Source organism: Somniosus microcephalus, chromosome 16 (assembly GCF_052327205.1).
Source record: "Somniosus microcephalus isolate GS21.2 chromosome 16, FLI_Smic_1.0, whole genome shotgun sequence".
Lineage (NCBI taxonomy): Eukaryota > Metazoa > Chordata > Chondrichthyes > Squaliformes > Somniosidae > Somniosus > Somniosus microcephalus.
Window position 1 is genome coordinate 67,234,519 of NC_141002.1, and position 20,432 is coordinate 67,254,950.

The 20,432-nt window shown below is 46.4% G+C and overlaps 1 protein-coding gene across 5 annotated transcripts in view; it reads right to left on the reverse strand.

Moving 5' to 3' along the window:
- The window catches only part of LOC147106249 (alanine and arginine rich domain containing protein), a 214,608-nt gene that overhangs the window by 128,886 nt on the left and 65,290 nt on the right, over positions 1 to 20,432 (reverse strand). For all 5 annotated transcript variants that reach the window (XM_086009196.1, XM_086009195.1, XM_086009194.1 and 2 more), the window contains 2 exons: positions 19,848 to 19,992; positions 6,688 to 6,758 (listed from right to left, as the gene is read on the reverse strand). In XM_086009196.1, coding sequence (XP_085865322.1) covers positions 6,688 to 6,758; positions 19,848 to 19,992 — 216 coding nt within the window. The remainder of the gene's footprint in view (positions 1 to 6,687; positions 6,759 to 19,847; positions 19,993 to 20,432) is intronic.

Genomic DNA, 20,432 nt, shown 5'->3' on the forward strand with positions numbered 1-20,432 from the left:
CAGCAGATCAAATCACTGTTACTCTCCACATTTCCCTCCAGAATGTTTCTTCAGTCATGAACAAGGCCTTTGCCATCATAATAATATCCTGACATCAAATCGAAACTTGTCTCACAAGTGATGACACCTTCCCTCTTACCAAAGTCTCTTTGCATGGCCATATTTCCATCACCTACCTTGCCCAAACCATCACAATGAGAGCAAGGCACTCATCAACAATCCTTTTCCCTTACTCCTCTGGCAACTTCACCTCCTTTGGCGCTCTCTGACAATTTCCCTGCAGCCTTTACTATCTATATACCCACCTTTCATGCACTCCACTGAATTCAGCATCCATCCACAGAGAAAAAAATTCTACCCCAGGTTTGCTTACAAATTTTACTTTGAAACTGCTCCTACCTAACCTTTAGCTCTCTATTTGCCACAGCTGACTTTGCTCAATCACTCCCTCACCTTTACCTTTGATGCCCTCATCCCCAGCAAAACCTTCATGGACTTCTATCCCAGTCATTCCCACGGTTGAGGGAGTAAAGATGGGGGCCGCAAGTGCAAACCTGAGGCACAACTAGTTTAACAGTCGGTCATTGGATATGGCTTAGCCACATCAAGCTCTACCAGGGCTCACTCGCCTCTGCCAAAACTGTTCACTACTCTAGAATCATCCTGGATGTCAAAGATAATCCCAGGTTCCTTTTCTCCTACTGATTGCCTCTGTAAACCTCTCGCCTGTGTGCTCTCCACCCTCACCTTTAACAAGTGCAAAGAGCTCATGAATTTCTTGATCACCATGATTGATACAATCTATGCAACTGCCTTTGCTGCTTTCCCCTTCCCTTTGTCCACCAAGCGAACCCCCTCCTCCTTGTAAGCCCTGCTCCCCCACCTCTCTAACCTCCCTCCGTGCCCTCTTCACCTCCTTGAGACCTACCTACTGCTCCTTGGACACATTCATATTAAACTCCTGACTACCCTACTTTCCTTTCTAGCCATCATGCTAGCTGATATTGTAAACGGTTCCCTCTCCACAGATGCTGATTCTCTCCCTTTCAAAAATATAATTATTCTGCTTTTCAAAAAAAATCCTCCTTTCATTCCTCGGCCCTCGCCAACCACTTCCCCCTTCTCCAACCTCCCTTTCTTCAATGTATTACTTTTTCCCAGACTCATTCTCATCTCTCCTATAACTCCCTGTCTGAATCCTTCCAATCAGTCTTCTGCCCCTCCCACAGCACCAAAATGGTCCTATTCAAAGTCATAAATAGCATTTGCAGTGACTGTATTCTTGCTTGGTTCCCCCATTACCATTTCAATCATAGCCAGTGCACCCCTCTTCTTCCCACTCAGTAGTATCACCTGCTGAGTCTGCTAAGGATTTATTCTTGGCCCCTCCTCTTCCTCATCTACATGTTGCTCCTTGTTGACATAATTTGCAGACATGCACACCAAACTCTACTCCTCCATGACCTCTTTTGATCCCTCTATTACCTTTATACTGTTAGACTGCTTGTCCAACATCAAGGCCCAGATTTTCCCGAAGGTACGGGGCATTGTCGGGTTCCGACCCGAATCTAAATGGGTCAGCCAGCTGCACGCAATTTTCCCTCAATTGGCCAATTAATTTCCAGCGTGTGGGCACCCTTGCTAAGTGTCCAATTCCAGTCAGAAAGCCCCATTATGATGTCATCATTTGTGGTGTTTTTAAAGTGTCCAGCAAGCTTCTCAACCTCTGCAGGCTTCCCAAGCAGTCGGACAGAAGGGCACAGGAGCCTGCACCAGCTGCTGCCAGCGGCAGAGGCCGAGCTGCCGCCAAATTTGACGAGATCTCATTGCAGACATTGGTGGATGGGGTTAGGGCCCACAGGGAGGTCCTCTTCCCTAGCTCAGGGAGGAAGAGGCCTCTCAAAGAGACCAGGGCTGCCTGGATGGAGGTGGCTGCAGAGGTCAACTCTCTGGGAGTCACCCGTCGGACCTGGATGCAGTGCAGGAAGCGCTTCCATGACCTTCACCGCACAGGAAAAGTAAGTACGAAGTTTCTATCACCCTCAACCTGATCCCCATTGCCTTTCCCCAACAGCACTCGGCTTCAGCAATCTCTTCCTCCACATCCCACTTCACAGTCACATCCATGCACCCTTACCCATTCCCTATCTCTCTATGCTCACATTCACATAACTATTCCACCATGCAGCCCTCACACTGCCTCTCACTCTGATGCTTGGAACACAACTGACAACACACAGGGAGGGCCCTTGGTCTTGCAGCCTCACACCATCTTTGTCTCATTCTAAGTATCTATGCTATGCAATCTCTACACTCACTCCTGCACTCTCACTCAAACTCCACTTGTCTCCCTCATTGCAGGAAAAGAGAGCTCACAATAGACAAGAGCGTGCGAGGACTGGAGGAGGACCACCCTCAATCGCCCACCTGAGCCTCTGGGAGGAAGCCGTGATGGAGATTGCTGGAGCTGACGTGCCTGTGGATGCTGGGCCAGGAGACAGGAGCAAGCCTGCAAGCTGGTGACAGAATAGTTCCCCATCTCTCTCATTGACACAGCATAAGTTGCTGATATGATTCTGAAGCCACATCATTTGGATGTATGAGCATCTGCCAAATCCAATGTGCAAGTAGCCTTGGCATCACGTCTCTAACTCTTCCTTTACTCCCCCACAGGACCATCCGGAGCCACTGCCGAGGAGGAAGAGGCTTTGCAGCCAGACTCCTCAGAGGAAGCTCCAGCCTCTGAGGGCGCAGCGTCAGCAGAAGTAAGCGCACCCAGCACAGACACTCACACCTCGGTGGGACCTTCGGGACATAGCGTAGTGTTGTCACCTGGTGTATCACAGCTCACAAGTGAGCATCAGCAGAGTGTGGAGACAGGGACAGCAGTGGAGAGTCCTTGTCGGAGGGCACAGGCCTCTGCCAGCTCAGCTCAGCTGCACGTCGACCCTATGCCTCTGGGTCCATCCGCAAGACAGGAGGTGATGGATCTCCATGCACAGATGCAGGAGTCTCTGGCAGGTTTTGTCTCCAGGGTCGCTGCGAGTGTGGAGCGAATGGAGGAGTCCATGGCGAGCATGAGCAGAGCCTTATTGGAGTCATTGGCGCATGAAAGCATCACCACGGAAAGGTTGGCTAACTCTGTGGTAAGGCTGGCTGCGGCCGAGAGGAGGGCTGCGGCCATGGAGGAGCTTAGTCACCAGGGTATCGAAAACATGGTGAGTGCTCTGAATAGAATGGCATCTCTTGAGGAGCGATGGGCATCTATTGAGCACTGAAACCAGACCTTCATGGAAGTCCCTCTGAGCAGGACTTCCAGTGCTGAGACGGGTCCCCACGGCCCCCCTGATGTGCAGCCAGGTGCTCTCCAGCCACTTGCAGGCGCCGAGGGGGAGCGGACCCATGAGAGGAAGGTTGTTGGCACACCTCAAGGAAGTGGGGGCTCCTCTCCACGTGCTCACACTTCCATGCCACTTCAGAGCCCTCGGTCAGAGCCCCGCCGGAGTCCACACCCCAGTGGGATAGGAGTCTCAAGCCCTGCACAGCCGCAGGAGCAGCAGACTGCTGGCGAGCCCTCACAGGCTCGCCACCCCAGAGGACGCCCGCCAAAGGTGTCGAGGCAGGAGCAGCAGGAAGGTGAGCAAGGGGCCTCCACATCTGCTGAAGCCACAGGGATACCACTACATAGGTGCACGCGTAAGAGAAAAATAAAGCACCACTAATCACAAGGGTAGTCACTTGGCATTAAAACTATTTACAAGACTTTTCACCCATCAGTTTCCTGTACATAAAAAATCTGGTGGCAACTGCTGCAGTTATGGCGTCTGTCATTTGGCGAATGGGGTATCACATAGAGGCCTTAGGATAACTTGCAGATGTCAGCAAGCTGGTCAAATAGGTAGGAATGTGCAGGCATGGGCCACTGTCCATGGTCAGTTAAGAAGTAGTGAGGCTGCAGTGTTTGATGTACCAGGCTACGCAAATCTGCCCAGGATGAGTGCGTTCCTTGCATTCGCCCAATGTTCTCGCGCACTGGTGCCGCTGGTTGGCGGGCCTCTGCAGGATGCTCGTTTCTGTCCTCCTCCGCATCATCCTCATCTGAGGTGGCTCTGTGAGGAGCCTCTTGGTCCTGCGGAATCGGCAAGCCATGATGCTGTGCCATGTTGTGAAGCACACAGCATACCACGACGATTTTGGAGACCCTGGCTGATGAGTACTGTAGGGCTCCACCTGATCTATCGAGGCATCTGAAGCGCATCTTCAGCAAGCCGATGGTTTGCTCGATAATGCATCTGGTGGTAATGTGGCTGGAGTTGTAGTGCTCCTCAGCTTCGCTGGCTGGTCTCCTCAACGGCGTCATTAGCCAAGAGCGCAGGGGATATCCCTTGTCTCCAAGTAGCCATCCTTGAAGTTCATTTGGCGGACTGAATAGCGGAGGCACAGTAGACTGGCGCAGTATGAAGGAGTCATGGCAGCTGCCAGGGTACTTGGCACAAACATGCAAAATCACCTTCTTGTGGTCACACACCAGCTGAATGTTAAGGGAGTGGAAGTCCTTGCGGGTGACAAAAACTCCTGGATTGTGGTGGGGTGCCCTAAGGACCACGTGTGCAGTCAATGACGCCCTGCACCCTTGGAAAGTCTGCCAGCTGAGCTAATCCAAGCGCCCTCACACTTGCGCGATCCCTGGTGAAATGGATGTGATTGTGCGCGAGGGCAAAGAGGGCATTGGTGACCTGTTTGATGCAAGTGTGTGCGGCCGCCTGGGAGATGCCGCTGATATCTGCTGCTGATCCCTGGAAGGAGCCTGAGGCATAAAAGTTGAGTGCGGTGGTGGCTTTGATGGCCACTGGTAAGGAGTGTCGACCTGGTGCTCTGGGCTCCAGGTCTTGCTGCAGCATTGCGCAGGTGTCAGTCACAACCTCTCGCGAAAGTCAGAGCCGCCTCTGGCACTGCTGCTCAGTCATGTTGAGGTAGCTCACCCTGTGTCTGTAGACCCTGTTTGGGGGTATCTCCTGCGCCGACGGCCTTCCATGCGCTGGCCCCTTCTGGCCTGTGCTGCCTCAGGTGGCTGAGCCGCAGCCTGTCGCTCCTGCTGCTGTTGCTGGTGCTGTTGCTGGAGTTGCACCAGCCTCCTCTGCTGTTGGAGATCCTCTAATGCCAGGAAGGGAAGGAACAAAAGGCCTCCCATGCTTCTGGCAGATGCCTCCGTTGAAGAGGCGCTGAGTTAGGGTGGTGAGAGGGGCTTCCCAGGAGCTCACACTGGAGAAGTGTGTGAGGCTCCAACCTTCCACAGCTGTGCCCAAGCCTTCAACAACAAGGTCCTGCAGCCTACAAATGCTGTCTGATTAAATCTCTTCAGTCCTGATTGACCTGCAGCTGAAAGCAAGCAAGCCAACTTTGTTCACGCCAGATTTCATCAGCGGTGTTCCCACCAGGCGTGTTTCACGTGGGGAAAAGCTGAAAATTGCAAGGGACCCTGAAAATAGGATTAAACATGCCAATTATTGATTAGGCTCCCGCCGACTATTCCCGCCTGCTGCTGGCGGGACTGATTCGGGTCGCACTGAAACACGGGGGCGAAAGTCGGGCGGGGCGGGGCCGCGACCCCTCATTTCTGTGTTTTTTTTTTCCAGCCCCCACCCGCCTGAAAACCCGCCCGATGGCTGGGGGAAAATCGGGGCCCAAGTCTTCGATGAATCTTAATTTCCTTCAGATAAACATTAAGACCAAAGACATTGTATTTAGCACCCCCCCACCCCTGTCACAAACTCTACTCCCTTGCCATCGACTCCAGCCCTCTCTCTGACCACTGACTCAGGTTCACAACCTCAACATTCTGTACGGCCCCAAACTGGACTTTCTGACCCCATATTGCCTCCATCACAAAAAACACCTATAACATTACCTGCCTCTGTCCTTACCTTAGCCTATTTGCTGCTGAAACACTCATACTATGCCTTCATCACCTCTAAACCCAATTACTCCAATGCTCCCTGGCCTCGACATTTCAAACTCCAGCTTGTCCAAAATTCTGCTGCTTATATCCTATCCTGTAACAAGTCCAGTTATTCATCACCTTTGTTGTCTTCAACCTAAATTGGCTCCCAGTCCAACTCCTGAAATCTTAAATTGTTGTCCTGGTCTTCAAATCCCTCTGTGGTCTTTCCCTTATCTATCTCCATAACCTGCTCCAACCCTAAGACACCAAACGATCTGTTCCTATGACTCAAGCCTCTTGTGAGACAAAGGGAGGTGGGGATACACAAGTGGCAGCCCTGCCTTTAGCCACATAGGTCCCACTCTCTGGACTTCCGTTCCTAAACCCTCTGCTTCTCCCTTTGTGTCCTCCTTAAAACTCACTACTTTACCAAACTTTTAGTCGCACCTAATCGCTCCACTTTCGGCTTGACACCTATTTTTTTCAAGCTTTTGTGAAGCACCTTGGGATGTTTTCTATGATAAAGGTGTACTATAAATGTAAGTTGCTATTATTGTTGCAGCTTTCTTCAGTTTTTCATTAAAAGACTAATTTCACTACCTTAGCTTATTTGGGCTATTTTTTGAAATTCTGGGAATTCCGAGATAATATTTGAAATGGTGATACCACAATCAACTTGGATGAGTTAAATGAGATGCCTTGTCTTAAATAAGTAAAACATACAAGAAAAAGTGTATTAAGCATACCTCAGAATCCCAAGGAGATTCTATATCCTCTTCAGCTTCCACCTCCTCCAAGCCCAATTCTAACAGCAGGTCTACATTTTAAGGAATTAAAAAATATCAAAATGAATAAAGTAATAGAACTAACTGCAGAGGTTAGTTGTCCTCATTAAAATGGTGTTTCATTCCATAAACCAGGGAAACTCAAAGCCAGAATGGGATTTGTTTTAAAAAAAAACACACACCTGTTATTTCATTAGGATTCAGCAAACAAGAATTAGCATGAATATTTATCTTTTTTCCACCAATTTTTCAGGAGATTTCAACTTGATGGAGCTTTGCAATGTGATTGGAATGCTCCCTGGTTGATGGCAAGCAAATCAATGCCTGAATAATGTGCTGAGTCTGACTTTAACACAGGACACGAACGTACTTAATTTGTGTAACCACCAATTTCTTATCTGCTCAAATTATGAGGCAATGTTACCATCCTGAACTTCCTATTTCATGAAAGATATTCATACATCTTTGATTCGTATGGGCTCCAAAACCTACTGGCCAGGGATTTCCTGAAATGAGGCAACCTGCAAGCTATGCCGATCTGTAATTGGAGGCAGGTAGGGAGCAGGGGAGCTGGATTGCGATCGGGAAACTTGGGAGAACAGGGGGTGGGGTTATTTATTTATCCATTCATGGGGTGTGGGTGTCGCTGGCAAGACCAGCATGTATTGCCCATCCCTAATTGCCCTTGAGAAGGTGGTGGTGAGCCGCCTTCTTGAACCACTGCAGTCCGTGTGGTAAAGGTACTTCCACAGTGCTATTAGGTAGGGAGTTCCAGAATTTTGACCCAGTGACGATAAAGGATCGGCGATATACTTCCAAGTCAGGATCGTGCGAGACCTCGAGGGGAACTTGGAGGTGGTGGTGTTCCGATGCGTCTGCTGCCCTTATCCTTCTAGGTGGAAGATGTCGCGGGTTTGTGAAGTGCTGCCGAAAAAGCCTTGGCGAGTTGCTGCAGTGCATCTTGTAGATGATACACACTGCAGCCACGGTACGCCGGTGGTGGAGGGAAGTGAACGTTTAAGGTGGTGGATGGGGTGCGAAACAAGCGGGCTGCTTTGTCCTGGATGGTGTCGAGCTTCTTGAGTGTTGTTGGAGCTGCACTCATCCAAACAAGTAGAGAGTATTCCATCACACTCCTTACTTGTGCCTTGTAGATGGTGGAAAGGCTTTGGGGAGTCAGGAGGTGAGACACTCGCCACAGAATATCTAGCCTCTGACCTGCTCTTGTTGCCACAGTATTTGTGTGACTGGTCCAGTTAAGTTTCTGGTCAATAGTGACCCCCAGGATGTTGATGGTGGGGGATTCGGCGATGGTAATTCCGTTGAATGTCAAGGGGCAATGGTTAGACTCTCGCTTGTTGGAGATAGTCATTGCCTGGTACTTGTGTGGCGAGAATGTTACTTGCCACTTATCAGCCCAAGCCTGAATGTCGTCCAGGTCTTGTTGCATGCGGGCATGGACTGCTTCATTATCTGAGGAGTTGTGAATGGCACTGAACACTGTGCAGTCATCAGCGAACATCCCCATTTCTGACCTTATGTTGGAGAGATGGTCATTGATGAAGCAGCTAAAGATGGTTGGGCCTAGGACACTGCCCTGAGGAACTCCTGCAGTGATGGCCTGTGGCTATGATGATTGACCTCCAACCACCACAACCATCTTCCTTTGTGCTAGGTATGACTCCAGCCAGTGGAGAGTTCCCCCCCCCCCCACCACTTCCCATTGACTTCAGTTTTACTAGGACTCATTGATGCCACACTCGGTCAAATGCTGCCTTGATGTCAAGGGCAGTCACTCTCACCTCACCGTTGGAATTCAGCTCCTTTGTCCATGCTTGGACCAAGGCTGTAATGAGGTCGGGAGACGAGTGGTTTGGAAGGCCGGGATCGGCGTTGGTTAGAGGGTCGGTAAGGGCGAAATCAGTAGGGTGGGGTAGGGTAGGTTCGGAAGGCCAGGATCAGAGGTGGGTCAGAGACTGGGGGAAGGAGGTTTTGGAAGGCCGGGATTGGAGGGTGGGGGTGAGATCGAAGGCCTCAGGGGATGGGGAGAGATCGGAGGCCTTGTTGGGGAGATCGGAAGGGCTGGTGGGGGGGCGCGGTCCAATTGCGGGGGGGGGGGGGGGTTAATGAGGTAGGAACGCTGGATCCAACAGGTAAGTGGAAAGGCACTTACCTCCTAAATCCACAGTCCTCGCCTTCCTTTAGCTGCTGTGTTCCTCGAGGTCTGGGAAACCTGGCCATCCAGAGTTAAATTTTAAATGGTGCTTCAAAAAGAGGCACGCAGCCTCACTATAATATTTAAAATGCCAACCCGCCTCCAAGTGGGTTGACCGCCTGCACACTCGTCCTGCCACGTTAACACCAGGAGTGGGTGGGTTGGAGTCGGGATTCAGATTTTTAACACTAACCTCACACCCGACCCAAACCTGCCCGTGTTTCGAGGTTAAAGTTTCCCCTCTAAAAACTGGTGTAAAACAAGTGAAAATCAGTGTAAACAAACTAATCGGCGTCTCAAGGAAAGAACCAAAGTTACAACATATTCTTTCTAAAAGTCCCGCTTTATGCATGATTTTAAGCCATTAAACATCATTTACATACATTAAAGACAGCGGGGGGAAAAATTCAGTTGGTTGCACCTCCTGTTAGCGCCTTAAGAGGGCGTTAACGGGACGCAAACCAACTAGCGCCCAGGCGCGGCACTGCCCACACCTCCTGCAAAATTCAGCGGGAGGTTAGTGGTGGCGCTAACCGGTAGCGCCCTGCGGCGCTGCGCCTCTGGCGATGACATCATTGGTGTGCGCAGCGCCCCGCTCACGCCCCAGCCACGATCTTCGGGAGCGCCCCCTGACTTACTGCCGGACGCTATGTCCGACGGGGTCAGGGGGGCGTACCTGCGGCCGGGGAGGCGCAATTTAAAGGCGAGGTGCAGGGCGGCCATTTTTGTTGCTGGTCGCCTGCCAGCACCTGCCTGCGCTCCCGTCCCAGACCTCCTGAAATGCCCCCCCCGCCCCCTGCCGAGTGCTGGATGCGCTCCAAGAGCCCGGCACTTCTCGAGTGCTGGGCTCTTTTGCCTGCACTCCCGATCCCCGGGGACCCAGCTGGGCCCCAGGTCGCGCTGCACAAGGCCCCTCCCCTTTAAGAAGGGGAGGAAGGCCTGCAATACTGCGGCGCAACGTGCCGCAGCGTGTGGTGCTGCGGCACATAACGCCGCAATATTGACTCACAGCGCCCCAAGAGGGATGCGGGGCACTTCCAGTTGCGCCCCGCTTCCCTCTTGGGGCGCAACCACTCAATTTACGGCGCGGGGATGCTAATTTTTCCGGGGCGCTGCGAAGGTATGGGGCGCTACTCAATTTTTAGCCCTGCATGTTGAAGAATATACAACTGTGGAAGTTTTTACATTTTTAATGTAAATCATTCTGCTGCCATAAAGATGCATTGAAAAAGATAAAGAAAATATATTTTAAGTCTATGTGAGGTGAGGAAAAGAAAAAAGCCGTAAAACACCAGAAATATGTCCTGTTGCGCCTAGAATTTTAGACATAAACTTAGACCATTCGGAACTGGGGTAAATTCAGGAAATTTGCACGATCTATTCTTCTACATGGGTCCGAGCTATGTTAATGTACGGAGTAAAAGAGTGTTAATTTGGGTGTAGTGTGACAATGAACATAATTCACTTATACCAAAAATTCTCAATCGTTGGTGCTGAAATTCAGTATTATGCCATACTTGTGTTGCTTTAGCACGTTTTCAGGAAATTCCAAGCCATTGTGTTGTTTGAAATAAAAGGAGCAAAATCATTTCATTTCCTGGCCTAAGGATGCGACACTTAAGAAAATGAATCTTCTCCAGTAGATTGGGGAACAAAGACACATCAAAACTCTAGGATGAATGGTCCTATTTCAGACTCACCAAGAAAAATTTCAGTAGCATTTATTGTCCATCCCTAGATGCCCTTGAGAAGGGGCTGGTGACCCTTCTTCTTGAACTGTTACAGTCCACGTGGTGAAAGTATCCCAAAGTTCTGTTCAGTAGGGAGTTTCAGGATTTTGATCCAGCAACCATGGAGTGGCAATATATGTCCAAGCTGGAATGGTTTGTGACTTGGAGAGGAACTTGAAGGTGATGGTGCTCCCAAGAACCTGCTGCCCTTGTTTCTAGGTGGTGGAGGTCACAGGTTTGGGAGGTGCTGTTAGAGAAGCCTTAGCGAGTTGCTGCAGTGCGTCCTGTAGCTAGCACACACTGCAGTAACGGTACGCCGGTGGTGGAGGTAGTGGATGTTTAAGGTGTGGATAGGCTGCCGATCAGGCTGACTGCTTTGTCCTGGATGGCGTCTAGTGTTCTTGCAGCTGTACCCATCCAAGCAAGTAGAAAGTATTCAATCACACTCCTGACTTGTGCCTGTGGGTGGAGGGGCTTTGGGGAGTCAGAAGGTGAGCCATTTGTCACAGAATACCCAGCCTCTTGACCAGAGTTTCTGGCCAATGGTGACCCCCCCAGGATGTTGATGGTGGGGGGGTTCAGCGATGGTAAATGTCATTGAATGTTAAGGGGAGGTGATCATTGTTTGGCACTTGTATGACATGATTGTAACTTGCCACTTATGAGCCCAAACCTGGATGTTGCCCAGTGCTTGCTCATTATCTGAGGAATTGCAAATCGCGCTGAACACTGCAATCATCAGCGAATAGCCCCACCTCTGACCTTATGATGGAGGGAAGGTCATTAACAAAGCAGCTGAAGATAGTACAAAAACTCACACACAGCATTGCACTAAACTGACAATCTAACACTACAGGAGCCATTTTCAATTTATTGACAGTTTTCATATAGTGGCGTTAGGAAAACTGCTGACTTGGCAGAAAAGAGTGTCTATATACTGTAAATGCAAAGTCATATTTTCTGATGAGTTTAATGTGATAGCAAATTTCTAATTGTTAGGGGCAGATCCAGTCAACTGAAGTACTACACTCTTTGTGGTTGTTGCAAAAGGTCAACATCAAATATACCATAAGTCATGTTTTGACTGGAATTTAATCATCATGGAACAAAAGTAAGCACTGTGCTCTGAAATGGTAGAAGACATGACATTTTATGTTGCAGGAGTAGACCAGTAGGGATAGGATATGAAGGAAAAGGTGGTCCAAGAGTCTGAATCCAATTGTACTCCCAATAAAAAGCCTTCAGATTCTGACTTAATTAAACCATCTCAAACACCTCACATACAATAAATTACTGTTCTGTACGCAAACACGGCAGCCAATTTATGCACAGCAAGTTCCCACAAACAGCAGTAAGATAAATGACCAGTTAAACTTACATTGGTGATGTTGGTTAAGGAATAATTGTTGGCCAGAATATGCTTGCTGATATTTGAATAGTGCAACAGGATTATTTATGTCCACCTGAACAGGCAGAAGGGGCTTAGAACATAAGAAATAGGAGGAGTAGGCCAATCGGCCCCTCGAGCCTGCTCCGCCATTTAATAAGATCATGGCTGATCTGATCCTAACCGCCAATCTACTATCACAGAACCATCTCCTGAATCTAACAGAATTAGACACACGAAATAGGAGCAGGATCAGGCTGCACGGCCCCTGGGCCCGCTCCGCTACCCACAGGGCCATGTCCGATCCGAACCTAGACTCATGTCCAAATTCCTGCCCGCTCCCCGTAACCTTTAATTCCCTTTACTTCTAGGAAACTGTCTATTTCTGTTTTAAATTTATGTAATGATGTAGCTTCTACAGCTTTTTGGGGCAGCATATTCCATGGACCTACCACCCTCTGGGTGAAGTAGTTCCTCCTCATCTCGGTTTTGAAAGAGCAGCCCCTTATTCTAAGACTATGCCCCCGAGTTCTAGTTTCATCCATCATCGGGAACATCCTCCCCGCATCCACCCGATCCAACCCCTTCACAATCTTATATGTTTCAATAAGATCGCCTCTCATTCTTCTGAACTCCAATGAGTAGAGTCCCAATCTACTCAACCTCTCCTCATATGTCCATCCCCTCATCCCCGGGATTAACCGAGTGAACCTTCTTTGTACTGACTCGAGAGCAAGTATGTCTTTTCTTAAGTATGGACACCAAAACTGTATGCAGTATTCCAGGTGCGGTCTCACCAATACCTTGTACAACTGAAGCAATACCTCCCTATTTTTATATTCTATCCCCCTAGCAATGAAAGCCAACATTCCATTGGCCTTCTTAATCACTTGCTGCACCTGCATACTAACCTTTTGAGTTTCGTGCACCAGGACCCCCAGATCCCTTTGTACTTCAGTACTTTCCAGTTTCTTGCCATTAAGATAATAGCTTGCTATACGATTTTTCCTGCCAAAGTGCATAACCTCACACTTTCCAGTATTGTATTCCATCTGCCAAATCTCTGCCCACTTACTTAGCCTGTCTGTGTCCCCTTGCAGGTTTTTTATGTCCTCCTCACTCACTACTTTCCCTCCCATCTTAGTATCATCTGCAAACTTTGATATGTTACAATCTATATTAATGATTTGGAGGAGGGGACAGAGTGTAACAAGTTGGGGACCCAGCACCGACCCCTGCGGAACACCACTATTTACTGATTGCCATTCTGAGAATGAACCATTTATCCCAACTCTCTGCCTTCTGTTAGATAGCCAATCCTCTATCCATGCCAGAATATTACCCCCAATCCCGTGATTTTTTATCTTAAGCAATAATCTTTTGTGTGGTACCTTGTCAAATGCCTTTTGGAAGTCTAAATACACTACGTCCACTGGTTCCCCTTTATCCACCCTATATGTTACTTCCTCAAAGAACTCCAGCAAATTTGTCAAACATGACTTCCCCTTCATAAAACCATGCTGACTTTGTCCTATTAAATTATGATTATCCAAATGTCCTGTTACTGTCTCCTTAATAATGGACTCCAAAATTTTACCTACCACAGATGTTAGGCTAACCAGTCTATAGTTTCCAGCCTTCTGTCTACTGCCCTTTTTAAATAAGGGTGTTACATTAGCAGTTTTCCAGTCTGCCGGGACCTTTGCCGAGTCCAGGGAGTTTTGGAAAATTACCAATGCATCCACAATCCCTACCGCCACTTCCCTCAAGACCCTAGGATGTAAGCCATCAGGTCCAGGTGATTTATCCGCCTTGAGTCCCATTATTTTACCGAGTACCACTTCCTTAGTGATTTTGATCGTGTTTAGCTCCTCCCCCCCTATAGCCCCCTGTTTTTCCAGTGTTGGGATATTCTTAGTGTCTTCTACTGTAAAGACTGATACAAAATATTCAGTGTTTTTGCCATCTCCATATTTCCCACCATTAATTTCCCGGTCTCATCCTCTAAGGGACCAACATTTACTTTAGCCACCCTTTTTCTTTTTATATAACTATAAAAACTCTTACTATCTGTTTTTATATTTTTTGCTAATTTACTTTCATAATCTATCTTCCCTTTCTTAATCAATCTTTTTGTTATTTTTTGCTGTCTTTTAAAGTTTTCCCAATCCTCTATCCTCCCACTAGATTTGGCTACCTTATATGCCCTTGTTTTTAGTCGAATACTATCCTTAATTTCTTTACTTAGCCACGGATGGCTGTCTTTTCTTTTACACCCTTTTCTTCTCAGTGGAATATATTTTTTTTGGAAGTTGTAAAATAACTCCTTAAATGTACACCGCTGATCATGTATCGTCTTACCCTTTAATCTATTTTCCCAATCCACTCTACTCAATTCTGCTCTCATACCTTCATAGTCTCCTTTATTCAAGCTTAGCACGCTTGTTTGAGATCCAACCTTCTCACCCTCTAATTGAATATGGAATTCAACCATGTTATGGTCACTCATTCCAAGTGGATCCTTTACTAGGACATTTTTAATTAATCCTGTCTCGTTACACAGGACCAGATCTAAGGTTGCTTGCCCCCTGGTCGGTTCAGTTACATACTGCTCAAGAAACCCATCCCTAATACACTCAATGAACTCATCCTCAAGGCAGCCCTGCCCAATTTGATTTGTCCAATTTATATGATAGTTAAAATCCCCCATAATTATAGATGTTCCCTTATTACAAGCCTCAACTATTTCCTGATTGATACTCCGTCCAACATAGTTGCAACTGTTCGGAGGCCTATAGACTACGCCCACTAGTGTTTTTTTCCCCTTATTATTCCTTACCTCCACCCAAACTGTTTCATTATCCTGATCTTTTGACCCAATATCATTTCTCTGTATTACAGTGATTCCTTCCTTTATTAACATAGCCACCCCACCTCCCCTTCCTTCCTGCCTGTCCTTCCTGATCGTTAAATAACCTGGTATGTTTAATTCCCAGGCATTGTCACCCTGCAGCCATGTTTCTGTAATGGCCACAAGATCATACCCATATGTAGTTATTTGTGCCATTAACTCGTCTATTTTGTTACGAATGCTACGTGCATTCAGATAGAGAACTTTCAAATATGTTTTGTGACACTTAGTTCCTGCTTTTGCCCTTTTTATTACTTTACCTTTTACTCCATACCTTCTGCCCCTTCCTGACACGCTCTGGTTTTTAATTTCCCCCACTGCTACCGAAGTCTATGACCTTCTCTGTTGTCATTTTTATTATTTGCTCTCTAGGAACCTCCCCCCCACTAGTTAGTTTAAAGCCCTCTCTACAGCCCTAGTTATGTGATCCGCCAGGGCTCTAGTCCCAGCACTGGCCAAGTGAAGCCCGTCCCAACGGAACAGCTCCCTCCTGCCCCAGTACTGGTGCCAGTGTCCCAGGAAGCAAAACCCGTTTCTCCCACACCAGTCTTTGAGCCACGCATTTAACTCTCTAATTTTATTTGTCCTAGCCAAATTCGCTCGTGGCTCAGGTAATAATCCAGAGATTAATACCCTTGAGGTTCTGTTTTTTAATTTGACCCCTAGCTGCTCATACTCCTTTAACAGAACCGGCTTCCTAGTCCTATCTACGTCGTTTGTACCAACATGGACCACGACAACTGGATCCACCCCCTCCCACTGCAAGTTTCTTTCCAGCCCAGAGGAGATGTCCTTAACCTTGGCACCGGGTAGGCAACACAGCCTTCGGGACTCTCGCTCTCGGCTGCAGAGAACTCTATCTATCCCCCTAATAATACTATCCCCTACCACGACAACATTTCTAGTTACTCCCCCCCCCTTGAATGGCCCCCCGTTCCACGGTGCTGTGGCCAGGTTGCTCATCCTCCCTGCAGTCCCTGCTCCCGTCCCCACAGGGAGTAAGAACCTCGAACCTGCTGGACAAGAGCAAGGGCTGCGGTTCCTCCAGCTCTACCTCCTGGATCCCCGTACCTGCCTCACTTGTAGTCACACCGTCCTGTCCCTGACCATGGGCTACATCTGAATTAATTAACTTTATAGGTGTGACCACCTCCTGATACACAAAGTCCAGGTACTTCTCCCCCTCCCTGATGTGTCGCAGTGTCTGAAGCTCAGACTCCAGCTCATCAACACGGAGCTGGAGTTCCTGTAGCAGCAGACACTTGTCACAGACGTAATCACCGTGAGCCTCAATGGGGTTCACCGGCTCCCACATCTCGCAACAGTAACACATCACCTGCTCCATTCTATGTAATTAATTAAATTTTTTATCGTTAGTTATGGACACCCTCTGCCCGATTATAGATGCTAGTATCCCCTTTAATTAATTGGATTTAATTTAAATCAATCCCTCTAATTACACCAGTTAAATGGTTTACCAACAGTCACTCTGCACCAGAAAGGCCTTATTAAGTACAACCCACAGAATTAAAGTTTGAAAAGAGCACCTAACACCCCACTTACCCTAACTCACACACTTACCCAAACTCACAGCAGTCTCTGCTGACTCGCACTCAGTGCTTGCTCGCACTAGCCTGGTCTTTTTATACTGTTTGTTTGTTTACAGCCAAATGAGTCACCCCTGCTGATTGGTTAGAAAACTGGTTTCCACTGCCTGCTGTGCCAATTTACTCCTACTGCAGTGTAACCTTGTTTTACTCTTCTTAAACCAACAGAATCCCAAATATTTAACTTTTCCCCTTTACTTAAACTGCTTAAGTAATCTTATCAAGAATGATTTAAAGAGAAATAACAATTAAAGAACTCACACACTTACCCAAACTCACAGCACTCTCTGCTGACTCACACTCAGTTTAATGTCTCATCCGAAAAACTGCAGCTGGCATTGCAGCACTCCATTAGGACATGTAAAGAAGTGTCAGCCTAGATAATGTACTCATGCCCTGTAGCAGGGCTTGAACCCATGACCTTTTGACTCAGAAGCAAAAGTACCACTGGAGTCAAGCTGACAATTACCTAAAAGGATCAGAGGAGTGGTGCATGGCACACTTCCAACTGACCAGGACGGTTGGAAAAGACATGGCTTAAATGATGGTGTAGAAGAGAGCACTTTCAATTTAGGGTAGTGGAATGAATTCTGGGACAGGTTGTAGCACAAAATAAATGTCCGCGCAGAAAGAGTAAATAGAGCAGTTGGGGAAGGGACAAAGCATAAGTGAATTAAATATTCCTGGTTATAAACTTTGGAGATAGAAAAGAGGAAAGGGCAGCTTTTTTCAAGACACAATTTCAACCAAAGAAAGTTCTGTTTTATTATTATTAAATAATTAATGGCAGTGCTCAGATAGAGTCTGTCTGGGTAGAGATGGTAAGGGATCTGTTACCACATTGGGAGGGCACTGTAGACCATCAATTTAGAGGGTTTTGCAATAGTAATAGAGTTGTAATTATGTAATTATGGTAACAAGGATAAGACAAAGACTTGGGATCAAAATGGAATGCATCTAGAAATGTTTCTTTAATCAGTAAGCTTCATGTCCAAAGAACAATGCAGTGACGGATTTGGTTCAAATAAATGACATAAAAGTAGAACATTTGGAAATAATGACCATAATCTAATTATATTCATAATGAAAGAAGATAGAGGGGCCCAAGATAAAAGTATTGGACTGGAAATTAGTCAATTTCAGTAGGATGAAAGACCTAAGCCAGGATAAAAATTACATACTAAATAGCAGACTGATAGCGAGACAAAGTTAAATATGAAATAGAAAAAGGTATAGGCTCGATACATTCTGACTAGGAGTAAAGAGGGCAAGTCAAAGGCAGGTTTCCATGGATAAATTCTTCTGGTGAATGCCAAATAAAACATGATGTCTGTATTCAAATAAATACATTAAGTGCAAAAAAAGTTTGAAATTCAGCATGCAGCCTATTTGCAAGTTATTGACAATTTTTTTCCTGGGAGTGGGGCCGTCCAAAATGCAGAGGCAGCCTATCAGCAAAGAAATCCGTTATTCAGGATTGAACGCACCTCTTACTGATGCTGCACCTTTTGGCGCAGGTTGGTTACCTGCTTTTGGCAGGCCATTAAATCTATGGTGAATGAGCCAATCGTCCGCCTGACAAATACTGATACCATCAGACACAGGCTGCTGCTCACTTCAATACTGAGCACACCTTTGGTCTCCTGACAAAGCTGTTAGTGCTGGAGTTTGTCTACACTTTTGATAAGTATCCCATGGGCATAGTTTATGTACAATGTTAGAAGAGGAAAATCAAGTGACCAGGTACAAGGACATTAATAGTATCTTATTGTGGAGTTATATCACTACTTCTGCATCAATGGCAGTGTAACTTCAGAGTCAGGTCCTGATCTGACTTAGGAACTCAGTGTGAGATGCTTTCCAAAAGACCAATTCAGATGCTTGCAGTAAGATCTATGTCGATGTATATATGTCGATGTATATATTACTAGAACTACAACAACTTGCATTTATAGAACGTCTTTAACATAGAAAAATGTCTCAAAACTCCTCCTGTTTGGTTGAGCCAAATTTAAAAAGTGCTCATGCCATCAGTTGACTGCTTTGTCAACTTATAAACTTACATTAGAATCTTCATAATGCCATGAGAATATGGACACATCCAGCCATGCTCTCAGAATATTAAGAACATTTACTAGCCAAGATCAGAGCAGTGTACTTACTTAACCAGGCAGTAACTCAGTGTTGCCAGCTGTCAGTTGCATTTGTATCTACTGGTCTCAAACTTAGTGCAACATAATTGCAGTTCTGATGAAGGGTCATCGACTTGAAACGTTGGCCCAGAAATTCGGGTCTCCACGGGCGAGTACGCATGGGGTACTCACCCGTAAGCCCAATGGAAGTGCCAGTTTCGTGCATGCATTGTGCATGTGCGGGAAACCGGCACTTCCGTTCCCCTGAAAGAAGGGGTTCAGAGTTTGAACACGTGCGCAAGAGAGGCAGCGCGTGCGCCTCGAACTTACGTGTTTTTTTTGCAGGTTTTCCCGGAGGGTAAGTCTCCAGAAGTTAGACATGTAAAAAGCAGTCGCAAGGCCTGCTTTTTACAAGGTAAGTGGTGAATTAATTAAAATTAAAACATTTTTTTCCACAGGTTTATTATTTTTAAATACTTTAAAGAAAGGTGTTTATTTTTAGCCCCGTTAGAAAATGTAATTAATGTTTTCAAAAATTCAAATTATTGTTTAAAAGTTATTTCATGTAATTTATAGTTTATTTTTAAAAAGTGATTTAAAAAAAAAAATATTTGAAGATTTAGTGATGTTTTGGGACTTACAGTATTTATAGGTTTGACAGGTCTTTGTCAAACTTATGAATGAAGCATTCCCTGCTACCATTGGCTCTCCATGGCCCACGTGATCCCAGGGGATGCATTGAGCTAGCTGCGCCCCTGGGATACGCAAGCACTGCGCGCCGGCAGTTGGAGGAGGTCCAGGATCGGAATCCCACGCGGGCCCACAGCTCAACGGCCGGCGCGGTAGGTAAGTGCAGGTCGGGGGCTTGCACCCGCGGGAAGCCTCCAACCCGAGTTTCTGGGCTGTTAACTCTGTTTCTCTCTCTACAGATGCTGCCTGACCTGCTGAGTATTTCCAAAATTTTCTGTTTTTATTTCAGATTTCCGGCATCCACATTATTTTGCTTTTGTATAATTGCAGTCTTAATGTGGCATTTGGAAAAAAAAGGGTTTATTTGAAGATTGGAAGATAAAACAATAAGGAAGTAAGCAATCAATCCTAAATTACCAAGATGTAAAAAAAATATGTATCACAGTTACCTCTTCTATTTTTTTGGTGGGAAGCCTCTTTCACCTGAGCAGTACATGTGGAAGCTGCATCAAGATTAACAGGTTGCACTGCTGCAACCCTGGAGTTTGTTGAACACATTTCTAAAGGCCACGTCTCCTCTTCCGAGGATCTGTCCTGTACAAGATGAAAGATTTCATTAAAATTATTTCCAATCCGATTGTATAATACCAAACACAAATTTTCATATCTGAAAGTTACAGATTACAGCAAAACAATTAACTTTGCCCTCATGATCTAAACCAATTATAGTAAAAAGGTTTCAGCAAACATATGTTCAGGTTCCAGAAAAATACTTTTTTGCTTTATAATGTGGTTACATCAAAAAAGTGTTATATATGTAAACCATCCAAAAGGTTCAAGAAAGGTACCATTTAATTAAATTAGAAAAAAGAAACGCCATAATATTCTAAAAAAAACCTAACAAGACAGCAGGGTAGATTTTCAACTTGCCACCCAAGCATAAAATTGGCATTGCGGATCGGCCACCCATTATAGAAAACAACCAATTTTCATTTCCATTGAAATCAATAGAAATGAAAATTATTATTTTTATA